This window comes from Belonocnema kinseyi, chromosome 5 (assembly GCF_010883055.1).
Source record: "Belonocnema kinseyi isolate 2016_QV_RU_SX_M_011 chromosome 5, B_treatae_v1, whole genome shotgun sequence".
Classification (NCBI taxonomy): domain Eukaryota; kingdom Metazoa; phylum Arthropoda; class Insecta; order Hymenoptera; family Cynipidae; genus Belonocnema; species Belonocnema kinseyi.
The window spans coordinates 76,596,709-76,610,759 of record NC_046661.1 but is presented as its reverse complement, the minus strand read 5'-3'; the positions used below and the strand labels follow the sequence as shown (position 1 = coordinate 76,610,759).

Here is a 14,051-nt window from a genome sequence, read left to right as displayed (position 1 = left end):
AAATGTTCGAAGCAAAAGAAGTTTCTCTTTCAGTTGAGAAAAACTTGAAAACAAAAATTTTTCCCCCTTGAAACTCAACAAAAATATTATAAATAAGAAACTGCTCCTTTTCCAATTCAGAAAAAAATTAAAACCGAAATTTCCTAACTTCCAAGTCGATAACAATTTTAAAAACAAAAAAATGTCCCTCTTTCAATTGAGAAAAAAAAAATAAAAATTTGCTCCTCTCTAACACAATAAAAATGATAAAAATAAAAAAACTATCCTTTTTACAATTCATGAAATATTGAAAATCAAAATATTTCTTTCTCTCTAACTCAATAAAAATGATAAAAATAAAAAACCATCGTTCCTACAATTCATAAAATATTGAAAATCAAAATTTTCTCTTTTCCAACTCGATAAAAATCTTGAAAATAAAAAATTTCCCTCTTCCAGTTGAGAAAGAATCGAAAACCAAAATTTCCTCCCTTTCAACTCAGTAAAAATGTTTATAATAAAATGTTTCCTTTTCCAAATTAAGAAAAAATTGAAAGCAAAAAACTAAAATTTTGACCCTTCCAACTTTATAACAAATCTCGAAAATAAAAACATTTGCCTCTACCAATTCGCAACACATTGAAAAACATAATTTCCTCTCCTCCAACTCAATAAAAATGTTAAAAATAAAAAATGCCATTCCATGACAGAAAAAAGGTAGAAAATTGAAAGTTGTCCCCTTCAAACCAATAAGAATGATAAAAATAAAAAAATGGCCTCTTCCAGTTCAGAAAAAAAATAACCAGACCGGAAGCTCGGTCTGAACCCAAAACCAGGGTTCGGATCCCAGCGCAGCTAAACTTCGCGCCAAGTTTGAGCGCGCCTGCGTACGCTCTCGCGCTTCGCGCTCGTTTTCATACGCTTAATGCGTACACTTTAACTACATTTTCTCAAATATCATAAATATTATAACTTAAATCGAAAACCGCGATTTAAACTTCTGAGGAATTACAGCCATAAAATGTAACGGAAATTTTGTTCCATTTTTCATTGAAAGATGGTTCCCAAAGCACCTACGGCTTTGACGATTACATCCTCATTACGAAACTCGCGCTTCGCGTTCGATAATTTGTGTCCAATCGAAAAACTTCAGTAATATAATTTGTAAATCTTGTTCAAATCTACTAAAAAGAACGCTTTAAATTTTCTAAAAATAAATTTGCATACTTTTGAAAATGATCCAACTTTTAGAAATTTTTTCTAATTAGGAAATTTCACAAAAATAGTTTCGGAATACATATATTTTATATCTAGTAGAAATTTGGATTGATATTTCTTGACCCGTCAAAAAAATTTTTTTACCTTTTTTTGAAAATTTTTAAAATGTTGAAAAGCATATAACTTTTTGAAACGTAATCAAATTTAAAAATGTCATTAGGAGAATTTGCAAGTCTTTTTTTTCGTTTGTCCGAAAATTTGAAGAAAATTTCTAAAACTCATAAAAAAATGTTATTCAAATTTTGTAAAAGCTTCAACTTTTTGAATTTTTGTCTGACCGAAAAATTTAACTGAGATAGTTTCTTAATATATTTGACATCTAGCGACGAATTTAAGTGAAATTTCCTAATTTACGAGAAAAATATTATTTTCTATTTTTTTGAAAATTTTCAAAATTTTCAAAATTATATAGCTTTTCTAATTTTCATCGAAATTAAAAATTTTATAAAAGTAATATGCAAGTCTTCTACTGATTTATATGAAACAATGACAACCATTTTTAAAATTTGAAAAAAAATTTCAAATTTTGAAAATGCTCTACATTTTTTAATTTTGGTTGCAAATACCTGTTTAACGAACTTAACCTTCATTTTGGAACCTTAAGAAGTGTATCAAAGGCCGCCTCGATTGAACAAATCCTTCAAAAGTTAGCGTCGCTACAACTTTTAGGTAACCATACATACAGACAGACATACAAACAGATAGACACCGACAAAATTTTATTATTTTTGTATTCTGTGCGTGCCAAAACGTAAACTTGCGATAAAAACATTAACATCAAATGATTTAAAACAAAGAGATAGAAAAATATAGACGTTGATACACGCAGGATAGGATGAGATAAAATAAGCGGCAATTAAAAAAGATTAGGGAAATATAGATTGACAGAAATAAAAGATATAAGTGAATTTAGATTGACAAAAAGATGGGATACATTTTCTCTATCTCTTTTTATCACAAATATTTTAAAATATTCAAAAAGATAGGATCTATGTATCCCTTTGCTTCCAGCTGTGATAACAAAATATAAAAAAATGAATAAAATTACTCACAGCCAAATATATATCTGCAAAATCTTCCTCGATCTCCACACTGCATGAAGAAACACCTCATTCTCATTGTCCAATAAAATGCACTCGAAAATAAAATTGTACACAAATCTAAAACCAACTTTCAAAACCGAGTTTTGAAACAAATGACGCGAAATAAGCTTATTCTACAATGAGACCGTTGAGGGGCCGATACCGGTTGAAACGTGATATTTTTTGTTAGGACCTTTGGACCAAAAATCAGGTTATGTTAAGTTATATGTTTTTGTTTTATGACCGTTATAGAACAACACCAGCACTATCACGCCAATCGCGATACTATTTTTCCAAAAACAATCTGAATATAATGTTTTTTTCTCTGAATTAGAGTAAAAGTTCATCCATCAGACTATAGACTCACTCTGAACGGGCACGAATGTGGTTGTTATATCAAAAATATTATATCAAAAAATAATAAGCAATTTAATTATTCAATAAATTAATTGGAGGGTAAATGAGAATATTTATATTGTAAATTACGATTTTAAATCTTCGATTTCTCGAAGGTTTAAATACGATACGATCACGTGACCTTCTTTGTTTTCTGTTGTGTTGTTTGGGTTGTTTACTTCCCGAATCCCCGAATGCTCGTGAACTCTACAATTTTGCGGCTTTTACCTGTAATTCCCTGACTAATTTAAGATTTAAATGTTCTCTAAAATACTTTAATTATTGTCTGCCTTTCAAAACTCGGGACGTCTATGCGAGTAAACGTAAGTAAACCTATATATAATTTATTTCTTGCTCCGCTTGCATTTTATTAGGTTAGGTTTGCCTGAATTTGGACGATTTTGACAGCCAGCGCAGTCAGCTGTGTAATTCGAACCTAATTTATTCAATTTTGTTGACACCTGATTTTGAAATTAAATTTTAATTCAATCCCTTTTTAATTACAGTGATACAAAAGGTTCTATAATAAGACGAATACTTTAATTGTATGCATAACCTATAAATAAAGAGTTTATAGTTTGTCACTCGCTTTTTTCCTGATTTTGCTTTGTCAAATTTGGATTATTGCACTAAAACATGGTTTGTAAGAGAAAAATTTTTGTAAATAAACATTTTATTTTTGAATAAAAACAATCTCTAACCTAGTTCTGAAAAAAGTATAACACCATCGCCCTACAAAAATATAGTAATGATTTTCCTATAATTTTTTGAATGATTATAGGGAATTCATTATATGAAATAATTTTCGGGTCAAAGTTGATTTTTTTTATTGAAAAGGCTACTATTATTGGCTTAGTTAAAAATTCTGTTATGTGGTTGAAAATTTAATTATTCTGATAAAAATTCGTTTCATGTTAGGTTAAAAATAAATTTTGTAAAATGACAATTATACTATTCCATTCTTAGTTAAATTTATCTTTGTCACTTAAAAATGTAACTATTTGATAAAAAATTTATAAATTTTAGTTCAATGTTAAACTTTTTGTTTGAAAATTCATGATTTTATTAAAAATTCAACATTTTGGTTGAAAAAATTCAATTTTTTTGTTGATAATTCGTTTCTTTGGCTTAAAATAAATAATGTTGTTAAAAAAATTCACCGTGCTTGATTAAAAATGATACTTTTTGTTAAAAATTTATCTTTTTCGATTGAAAAGTCCACTGTTTTCTGAAACATTCGACTTTTTAGTTAAAAAAATTAACTCCTTTGTTAAAACTTCATCATTCATTGTAGAAAAGTCATATTTCTTAGTTGAGAATGTCTTGAAAATTAAATAATTTGATTTTTAAATGCCGTTTTTTATGCTGGAAATTCAAATATCTTTGAAATATTTGAAATAGTTCAAAATCTGTAGAAATAATTTTAATTAAATTTAATTCCTAAAGTTTTCCAGAAATCCCTTAAAATTTGTTAAATTTCTCTAAACTCTTTGGAATACTTGCCGGTCCTATAAAATATCATAAATCTTATGAAATTCTGTACAATTTTTGCCTTTAAAAATTCGAAATCTCTTTACATTTTTGGAATCTTTTAAAATAATTTAAAATCTTCTATATCTTTAAAAAATTTAAGTTTCTTTATATCCCTTGGAATTCTTGAAATCCGTAGAAATCCCTTGAAATAAAATAAAATTTATTCCCTGAAGTTCTCTAGAAATTCTATAAAACTTTTGGTAATTATATATATATCTATTAAATTGAGTAAAAATCATTTAAAATCTCTGAAATATAAATTAAATTAAACGTATTTAGTAAATTTGGTTTAAAATTATATTTTTTAGTTGAAATTTTCACTATTTCAACTATTTTGCTGAAAATTCGTTTTTTGTTGTTGAAAATTAATGTGAATAACTGAAAACTTAACTTTTCTGTTGAAAATTTATATATTTTGTTGATAGTTCGTCTTTTTTGGTAGAGAATTCATCTCTTTAGTTGAGAATTCAACTTTTTTTTTAATTCATCTATGTTGTTGAAGGAATTTGAAGAGTTTCTCCATTGAATTTAAGGAAGTTTTTACATTTCTTTCGCTTAAAATAACATATTTTCAAATTTTCGTGAAAAATCTCATAATTTTTATCATACATACTTACCTACCCGTAAAGACGACTTCTAAAAAAAATACATTTTAACCAAATACTTAAAAAATTGAATTTGAAACCAGGAAGATTAATTTTCTACCAGGAAAGAAGAATTAAAAAAAAAACACACACAAGTTTCTAAACAAATCATTGAATTTTCAACTAAGAAGATTAATTCTCTATTAAAAAAGACGAATTTTTAAAAAATTATATCAATTTTCAACTAAAAAGTTTGAACAATGTATGCCATGCTAGTCCAAATTTTATTTGACTAATTTTTAGTTTTTATGCGAACTTCGAAATTCCCGAATTTTATTATTCGGGAATTTTTCATTTCGGGAATTTCAGTGTCAGGAATTTTATTTTTCTCGATTTTTTAGCTCTCTCATATATTTTTCAATTACTGTTTTCTTTCTTTCAAATAATAATTGTAGACGGACGAATGAAAAATCTCTAAAAACAAAATTTCCGAATTGGAAAATTACCGAATGATAAAATTGTAGAACTGGAAAACTTCCGAGTCATAAAATATCCGATAGAAAATTTTCTAATATAAGCGGTGGGGAGTTACACTATTCGTGAATTTTCTAAACTGGGAAATTTTATTATTTAGAAATTGTATAATTCGGGGATTATATTCGGAAATCTTATCATTCGGGAATTTTATTATTCGGGAATTTCAGTTTCAGGAATTTTATTTTTCGGAATTTTTCAGCTCTTCCATATATTTTTCAATTATTGATAATAATATATAATAATATTGTTAATAATTATTCATAATAATTTTATACGGACGAATGAAAAATCCCCCAATATAAAATTCCCAAATAATAGAATTCCCGAATTGGAAAATGACCGAGTCACATAATATCTGAAAAATTTATAATTATACCGAATTTAAACATTCCCGATAGAAAATAGCCGAATTATGAAATATTCGAACTAGAAAATTCTCGAATTAGAAAATTACCGAATATAACCAGTAAAAAATTTTATATAAATAAAAAAATTAATAGTTTTATATTTTTTAATGATTTAATTAGTTTTATATATGGAAAATTAATTCTTTCAATTAAGGAATTTTATAATTTGGAAATTTTATATTTGGGAAATTTTCTGTCGGGAATTTGGTTATTCCGAAATTTTGAAATTCGATAATATTATAAACTGTGAGGACTTATAGTCTTATACTATTCGTGAATTTTCGAAACTGGAGAATTTTATTATTTCGTAATTTTATTATTCGGAAATTCTATGATTCAAGAATTTTATTCTGAAATCTTATCATTCGAGAATGTTTCAATTAGGGAATTTTAGTGTCAGGAATTTTAATTTTTCGGGATTTTCCAGCTCTGCCATATATTTTTTAATTATTTTCATCTTTAAGTCAAATAATAATTTTAGAGGGACGATTGAAAAATCCCAAAAAATAAATATGCGGCTCTGTGACGTTCTCGAATAATAAAATTCCCTAATTGGAAAATTACCGAATAATAAAATCGCCTAATTGGAAAATTCCCGAATAGTAAAATTCCTGAACAGTTTATAATATTACCGAATTTGAAACTTGTCAACAAAAAATTGACGAATTATAAAATATCTGGACTAGAAAAGTTCTGAGTATAGACAATAAATATTTTTTATAAATAAAAAATGTAATTTTCATAGTTTAGTAAAGATAGCCGTCCACCAGCAGACAAATCCATAGTCACAGGCGCACAGTAATGTACTCTGGAGCCCCCCATCTCACCAGCGCGGATGTGGCCACATATTGAATATTCTAGTCAATCTTGCAGTTATTATTTATAACAATTCTCAAGTTTAAGTAATTGGTCAATGTTTTTAGCTGTGCTAGTGACAATTCGGTTTAATTTCATAAAGAATGTCAAGTTTATTAATTTTTTTTCTTGGTGCTCCGGAAACAAAGTTTTTATACTTCCAATGGCTTCGGGAGTCGAAATAATTTTTTTAAATGACACATTCATGGTCCTCAAGACTCAGAGAAGTTATCTGGAAAATTTCTAATAAATCCTACTGTCCGTTAAATAATTACGATCATTAACTTTTCCTATGAACTTTACGCGTGTGTAACACGATATCTAGATATCTAGATATCATGTCAGCGGCTATTGTCTGCTAGCGGTCGGGTGGGGATGCTGTCTATTGTTAATAAATAATTGTAACTTTTTGCACATGCATTTTGATAAGGGAACCCTACGGAACATTTTGTACGGATTTATTTATTGCTCGCGAATGAATCAACACAAAATGTTCCGTAGGGTTCCTTTAACAAGAAAAACATCTAGGAAGCATAAAATATGCTTAAAACTTAGATAAATGTTTTTTACGCTATACATTTGTTGATAACAAATTTTTATCATTCAATTTTGGTGAAAAGTAGTATTTTTCGACTTTACCATAGTTAAATAAATGTTTAACCCTTGTGTTACCCGGGTATCCGGGTACCCATCGGCTTACGTTTTGTTAAATAACTTTTTTTCTAATAAAGATAGGCCGAATGCTTCTCGAATCAGCTCGGTTTAACTGATTCTCTATCGAAATTTGCATTGCACATATTTTTAGAAATTTTTTAGCTTGAAATATCTTGCAATTAAAAAAAAGCACGGTGGAGGTACCCGGGTATCCCGCCAACGAAATTGTTGTTAAAAGTCCATTGTAACTTGAAGTAACAATGTGTATTCAATTAATATTTAATTATCCATATTCTAGGAAGGTATTCCTACTTGAATATAATAATTTAATAATGTGCAGTGACTTTGGTAGTACTGAAACAGATTTAAAACGTGCGCAGCTACATCGCAAATTTCTTACGTCCAAGAATTCAAGAAAATTTAATTAAAAATGTATATATCTTGTTATCATTTATAAAATTATCCATATTTACTTCATATACTATTATAACCAATTTTATTTCTATGATATACTGTATGAAAATCATGTTTTTTCTGTCGGGGTACCCCGGTGGCTCCACCGTGCTTTTTTTTTTAATTGCAAGATATTTCAAGCTAAAAAATTTCTAAAAATATGTGCAATGCAAATTTTGAAAGAGAATCAGTTAAATCATGCTCATTCGAGAAGCATTCGGTCTATCTTTATTAGAAAAAAAGTTATTTAACAAAACGTATGCCGATGGGTACCCGGGTGGCAACACAAGGGTTAAACATTTATTTAACCATGGTAAAGTCGAAAAATACTACTTTTTACCAAAATTGAATGACAAAAATTTGTTAACAACAAATGTATAACGTAAAAAACATTTATCTAAGTTTTAAGCATATTTTATGCTCCCTAGATGTTTTTCTTGTTAAAGGAACCCTACGGAACATTTTGTATTGATTCATTCGAGAGCAATAAATAAATCCGTGCAGAATGTTCCGTAGGGTTCCCTTAACGAAATCCAACTGCAAAAAGTTAAAATTATTTATTAATAATAGCCAGCATCCCCACCCGACCGCTAGCAGACAATAGCCACTGACATGATATCTAGCAGTGTTACAGATGCGTGAAGCTCATAGAAAAAGTTGATGATCGTAGTTATTTAACGGACAATAGGATTTATTTTAAATTAGCTAGATAACTTCTTTGAGTCTTGAGGACCATGAATGTGTCATTTAAAAAAATTATTTCGACTCCCGAAGCGATTGGAAGTATAAAAACTTTTTTTCTGGAACACCAAGAAAAAAATTAATATACTTGATATTCTTTATGAAATTTAACCGAATTGCCTCTAGCATAGCTGAAAAAATTGAACAATAACTTAAACTTCAGAATTGTTATAAATAATAACTTCAACATTGACTAGAATATTCAATATGTGGCCACAGCCGCGCTGGTGAGATGGGGGGCTCCAGCGTACATTGCAGAGCGCCCGCGCCTATGGATTTGTCTGCTGGCAGCCAGTTGGCGGACGGCTAGATTCACTACGCTAATTTTCCTACAATTTTAATATTTTAATTAATTTTATATTTTAAGAAAATTAATTGTTTAAATTCGAGAATTTTATAAACAGGAAATTTTCTAGTAAGGACATTTTATACTTTAGAAATTTTCTGTCGGGAATTTTCAAATTCGGGAATTTTATTTTTCGGAAATTGTATTATTCGAATATTTTTTTATTCGGGATTTTTCATTTGTCTCAAAAAATTGATCTTAAGATAACAATAAAAAAGCTGGAATTCTCATGGACTTTTTTTCCAAGATTTTTGTAAACGCCCTGTGTGAATTTTTAATCGAAAATATAAAAGTCAAATTTTCAGTAACAATATAATTTTCAGCTTAATAAAATAAAATTTCAACAAAATAGCGGAATTTTCAACCAAACAACTAATAAGATTAAGTTTCTACCAAAAAAGTTCAATCATAAAAAAAATAAAATCGTTAAATTTTCAGTTTAAAAAATTCGAGAAAAACTATTAAAAAAATGAATTTCCAATCAAAAAGTTCAATTTTTAACCCAAAAAATTAATTTTATACCCAAAGGACAAACTTTTAACAAAACAAATTAATTTTCTACTAAATAATTGCAATTACTAAGCAACAATTGAATACATAGTTACATCTTCAGTTTAAAAAATTAATTTTCAAGTGGAAAAAAAGAATGAACAGCAAAATAGTTACTCTTTTAACAAAAGAAATTAATTTTTAATGAAAATGCCTGAACCGAAAAAATAAAGTTTTAACAAAATAGTCGAACTTTATGAAATTTCTACCAATTTTTACCCAAACACATGCATTTTTCACCTAAAAATACAATTTTAATATTTTAATAAATTTTATATATTACAAAAATTAATTGTTGAAATTCGGGAATTTTATAAACAGAGAATTTTCTAGCAAGGACATTTTATAGTTTAGAAATTTTCTGTTGGAAATTTTATTTTTCGGAAATTGTATTATTCGAATATTTTTTATTCGGGATTTTTCAGTCATCTCAAAAAATTAATCTTGAGATAACAGTAAAAAACCTGGAATTCTCATGGAATTTTTTTCCAAGATTTTCGTAAACACCCTGTGTAATATATTTTATAATTATTATTCCCGCTTTTCTAAAAATCTAAAGCCAAATTCCTTTTCTGAACAGTTCTAAATCATTCACAATGAGTTCCTGGGAATCAGAAGACAAGCTCGTCTCGAAAGAAATCCTAGAAAAGGAATCCTTCACAAAAAAGCCAACAGAGCGAGCAGTTTGTCGAATTAAAATCGCCAATGTCAGTCTGACTCGCATCACAATCGCGGATTTAAAAAAGGAACTTCACAGCGACATCCTCGATGGATCGCCCGAAAAAATTCTCACCCTCGGGAATGCCTGCACAAAACTCGATCGAGAAATCGAGCGAGCAATTAAAACCATGTTTATCAAGGAAAAAAGTTTAATAACAATCCGACTTCCTTCCGTAGCAGAAATTGGAAATGAAGACGTTCTCGTCAAATTCGAGATGACCCTTGACAGTTTTGAAACCTTCAAACCCGTCTGGAATTGGAATCCTAATGAAAAATACGAAATTGCCCTCGAGTACAAGGAAACTGGGGTTTCTCTGTTCAAATCTGCTCGTTACAAGCACGCCTTTTTCATGTTTTCGAAAGCCTGCAAAATTCTCATCACCCTTGAGCCGCTAAGTGCCCTCGAATTGGCGGAAAATTTATTGAAGAATATTGGAGATTTGAGAATCGTTCTTTACAATAACATGGCAGAGTGTCACTTAAATCGAAAGAATTACGAACACGCGATTTCTCTTTGTTGCAAAGTTCTCGAGAGAGACGAAAATAATGTCAAGGCTCTTTATCGACGAGGAGTTGCCTATGGAAATCTGAAAAATTTCGAAAAAGCGTTGGAGGATTTTAAAAAGGTGCTGATTATCGAGCCTAAAAATTCGCTAGCTAAGGAGAAATTTATTTTGTATAATGAACAATATCAGCTTGAGAATAAGAGGTATGAGAAAATTGTCAAGCGGATGTTTGGGACTGAGAAGTAGCTTTTTAAAAAAAATCTTGAGCGGTTTTTCCGAATCGGAAAGGGTCGAATTAATTTTTGTTAAGAGGTCGTTACAAAACGTTGAGCATTTAAAGAATTTAAAAAAATTGCATATCAGACATTCTGAGTCTGAGGATTTTTTCAGTAAAGTTTGCAATTTATGTTGGACTTTGTTTTCTGATTTTTACGGTCTCTGATTTTCAATTCGTTTTTATTTTTTTAAAGCAAGTTTGAATAAGGTATTTTTTGACTTTTTATTATTTTTCAAACAGTCGGGGTTTTATTAGGCCTGAATTTGAACAATTAGAAACAATTATTTAGTTTAAAAAAAAATTAAGACTGCTCTCAGTTAATATAGATTAAATTCCTTTTGTAAAAAAAATTATCCTAATTTCGAAGTAAAATATTGTTTCTTTTATTTTCAATAAGTTTATTGTCTGGTAATTTCTTGCCTTGATTTAAATAGTTGTAAGAATGAAAATGAGATTATTTATTGTGTCTTTCCTGCTGATTAATGTCGTTTTAGATAATATGATGATATAAAAAATAATTACATTGATATTTATAGATTAAGACAAGTAGGAATAAATATTTCTTGTAAAAGACTTTCATTTAAAAAACTTCAGTTCTTATTTAAATGAATAAAAATCAATATTTCGTACAGTTTCTGGGTCATTATTTCGAAAAATTTTAATTTTTAAGAATTAAAACTTCTACATAATTCTTTTAAGTACAAAAACAACCTAAATCCTTGGATCAATAATTTTAATGCAAATCAAGTTTTTGTTTATAAATTTATTTTAAATAATTTTAGTGAACAATTTAGTATTCAACTTAAAAAGATCAATTTTGAACCAAAAATACGAATTTTCAACAAATTAAATAAATTCCCAAACAAAACAGAATAATTTTCAAAAACCAAAAAAAGAAATTTTCAACAACGAAAGATTTTGTAGTCCACAAAGAAGAAAAGCTTAACCAAAATGTTAAACTTTAAAGTAAAAAGAAAGAAACGAATTTCATGCGAAAAGTTGAGTTTCAACATAAAAATACGAATTTTTAACAAAAAAAGTCTAATTTTCAATCTAAAAATATGTATTGCCCACCAAAATAATTGAATTTTCAACCGAAAAGGCAAATTTGCAAGATAATTAATGTTTTTTTTTAACCAAAATGACTCAACCAAAAATATTAATTTTACCAAATACATGCGTTTTCACCGAAAAAGATCAATTTTTAACAAAAATGGAAAAGTTTAGTTTTCAGTTAAATTTTCAGTAAAAAAGAATGACTTTTTTATTAAATTAAATAAGTTCTTAATTAAATAAAATAAATTTTTAACTAAAAATGTAAAAGTTCTATAAAAAAATATAATCGATACATTTACAGTTAAAAATTAATTTTAACTAAAATTATGAACAATTAACCAAAAATGTGAATATTAAACCTAAAATTAACTTTCTGCAAAAAATTCAAATATTTATAAAATTACTCGAAACTAATTTTCTACCATAGAAGTGCATTTTTAAGCAAAAATAGAAAAGTTAAATTTTCAGTAAAAAAATAATTTTCAGCCCAATAAAATCAAATTTCAACAAAAAAGTTGAATTTTCAACCAAACAGATGAACTTTTAACCAAGAAGATTAAATTTCTACCGAAAAAGTACAATTTTCAACAAAAAATATAAATTCCCAATGAAAAAATTGAATACCCAGTTACATTTTCAGTTTAAAGAATGAATGTTCAACTGAAATAAAAAGAATGACCAGCAAAACAAAAGAAAACAAACAAATTTTATTCAAATTTTATTTATTAATCAAATTTATTAATTTATTACTTATTAATTAGTTTATTAAAAATTTATTTTATTATTTATCTTGTTTTTTAACAAAAGAAATTAATTGTTAACTAAAATGACTCAACCGAAAAAATGAAGTTTTAACCAAATAGTCGAATTTTCAATCCAAAATATGAAATTTCTACCAAATAATACCAATTTTACCCAAAAACATGCATTTTTCACCTACAAATAGAATAATTAAATTTTCAGTCCGAAAAAGAAATTTACAGCAAAAAAAAAGAATGTTCAAACAAAGAAATTATTTTTTAACCCAAAATATAACAGTATTAAATTAAATAAATTTTTAACTAAACGTTTAAATTCTCCGTAAAAATGAAAGTTACATGTTCAGTTAAAAAAAAATGAATTTTTAAGTTAAATGATGAATCTTAAAGAAATGAATATTCAACCAAAAAAATGATTAAAAAAAAAGTTAAATTTTTGGTAAAAAATAATGAATTTGCTTTCAAAAAGAATATTTCAGTTAACAGTAAGCAAAATAAATTTTTAGCTAAAAAAACGAATTTTCTACCAAATAAGTGGATATTTAACTGAAAATATAATAGTTAAATTTTCAGTTAAAGAAACCAAAGTTACTAAAATGATGAATTTTCTCATTAAAAAAAATAAACAAAGTTTCAACTAATGAGATTACTATTATACCATAAAAGACAAAATTGAAAAAAATTTTGAATTTTTAACCTAAAAGATGAATTTTCTATAAAAAAGATCAATTTTCATTAAAGACAAATTTTCGGAGAAAAAAATTTGAGACAGAGTAATGCAGTTTCTACCCAGAAGCTTAAGTTTCTATTAAAAAAAATTTTGACAAAAAATGGAAGTTAAATTTTCAATAAAAAATGAATGTTAAGCCAAAGAGATGAAAAAACTGATTTTTAACAAAAGACGAACTTTCAACCAAAAAGATGAATTTTTAACCAAAGTAAGAATAGTTATTCATGAAATACATAAATTTTTAATAAAATATTGGAATTTTTAAAGAATTTTTCAACCTACTAATTAAATTTTCAACCAAAAAAATAAAGGTTCAACCAAAACTATCAAGAAGACTTCACCAATAAGATAATATTCTACCACAATAGATGAAGTTTCAACTGAAGAAAATGCATTGTTAACCATACATGTAATAGTTAAAATTTCAGTCAAAAAAATAATTATCACGAAAATAATTCAATTTTGAACAAAAAAAAGGTTTCAAACTAAAATGGTCAACAAAAAAAATTCTTTTTAACAAAGTTCCACTTTCAGCTAAGTAGTTAATTTTTTAGTAACAAAATATTTTAATTTTCAACCAAAAACAGTTGTGATTTTCAAGGTGGCCGTT

General features: G+C 27.1%; 1 protein-coding gene across 1 annotated transcript; it reads left to right on the top strand.

Moving 5' to 3' along the window:
* The first annotated feature begins 2,916 nt into the window (after positions 1–2,916).
* Positions 2,917–11,438, top strand: LOC117172673 (peptidyl-prolyl cis-trans isomerase FKBP4). The gene is made up of 2 exons (XM_033360800.1): positions 2,917–3,058; positions 9,975–11,438. Exon 2 carries the CDS (start codon positions 9,991–9,993, stop codon positions 10,864–10,866), a length of 876 nt encoding a protein of 291 aa, XP_033216691.1. The 5' UTR covers positions 2,917–3,058; positions 9,975–9,990; the 3' UTR covers positions 10,867–11,438.
* The last annotated feature ends 2,613 nt before the right edge of the window (positions 11,439–14,051 follow it).

Bases quoted from the DNA above. Each gene is read 5' to 3' on its own strand.
- LOC117172673 (XM_033360800.1), top strand. From the start codon at position 9,991: ATGAGTTCCTGGGAATCAGAAGACAAGCTCGTCTCGAAAGAAATCCTA.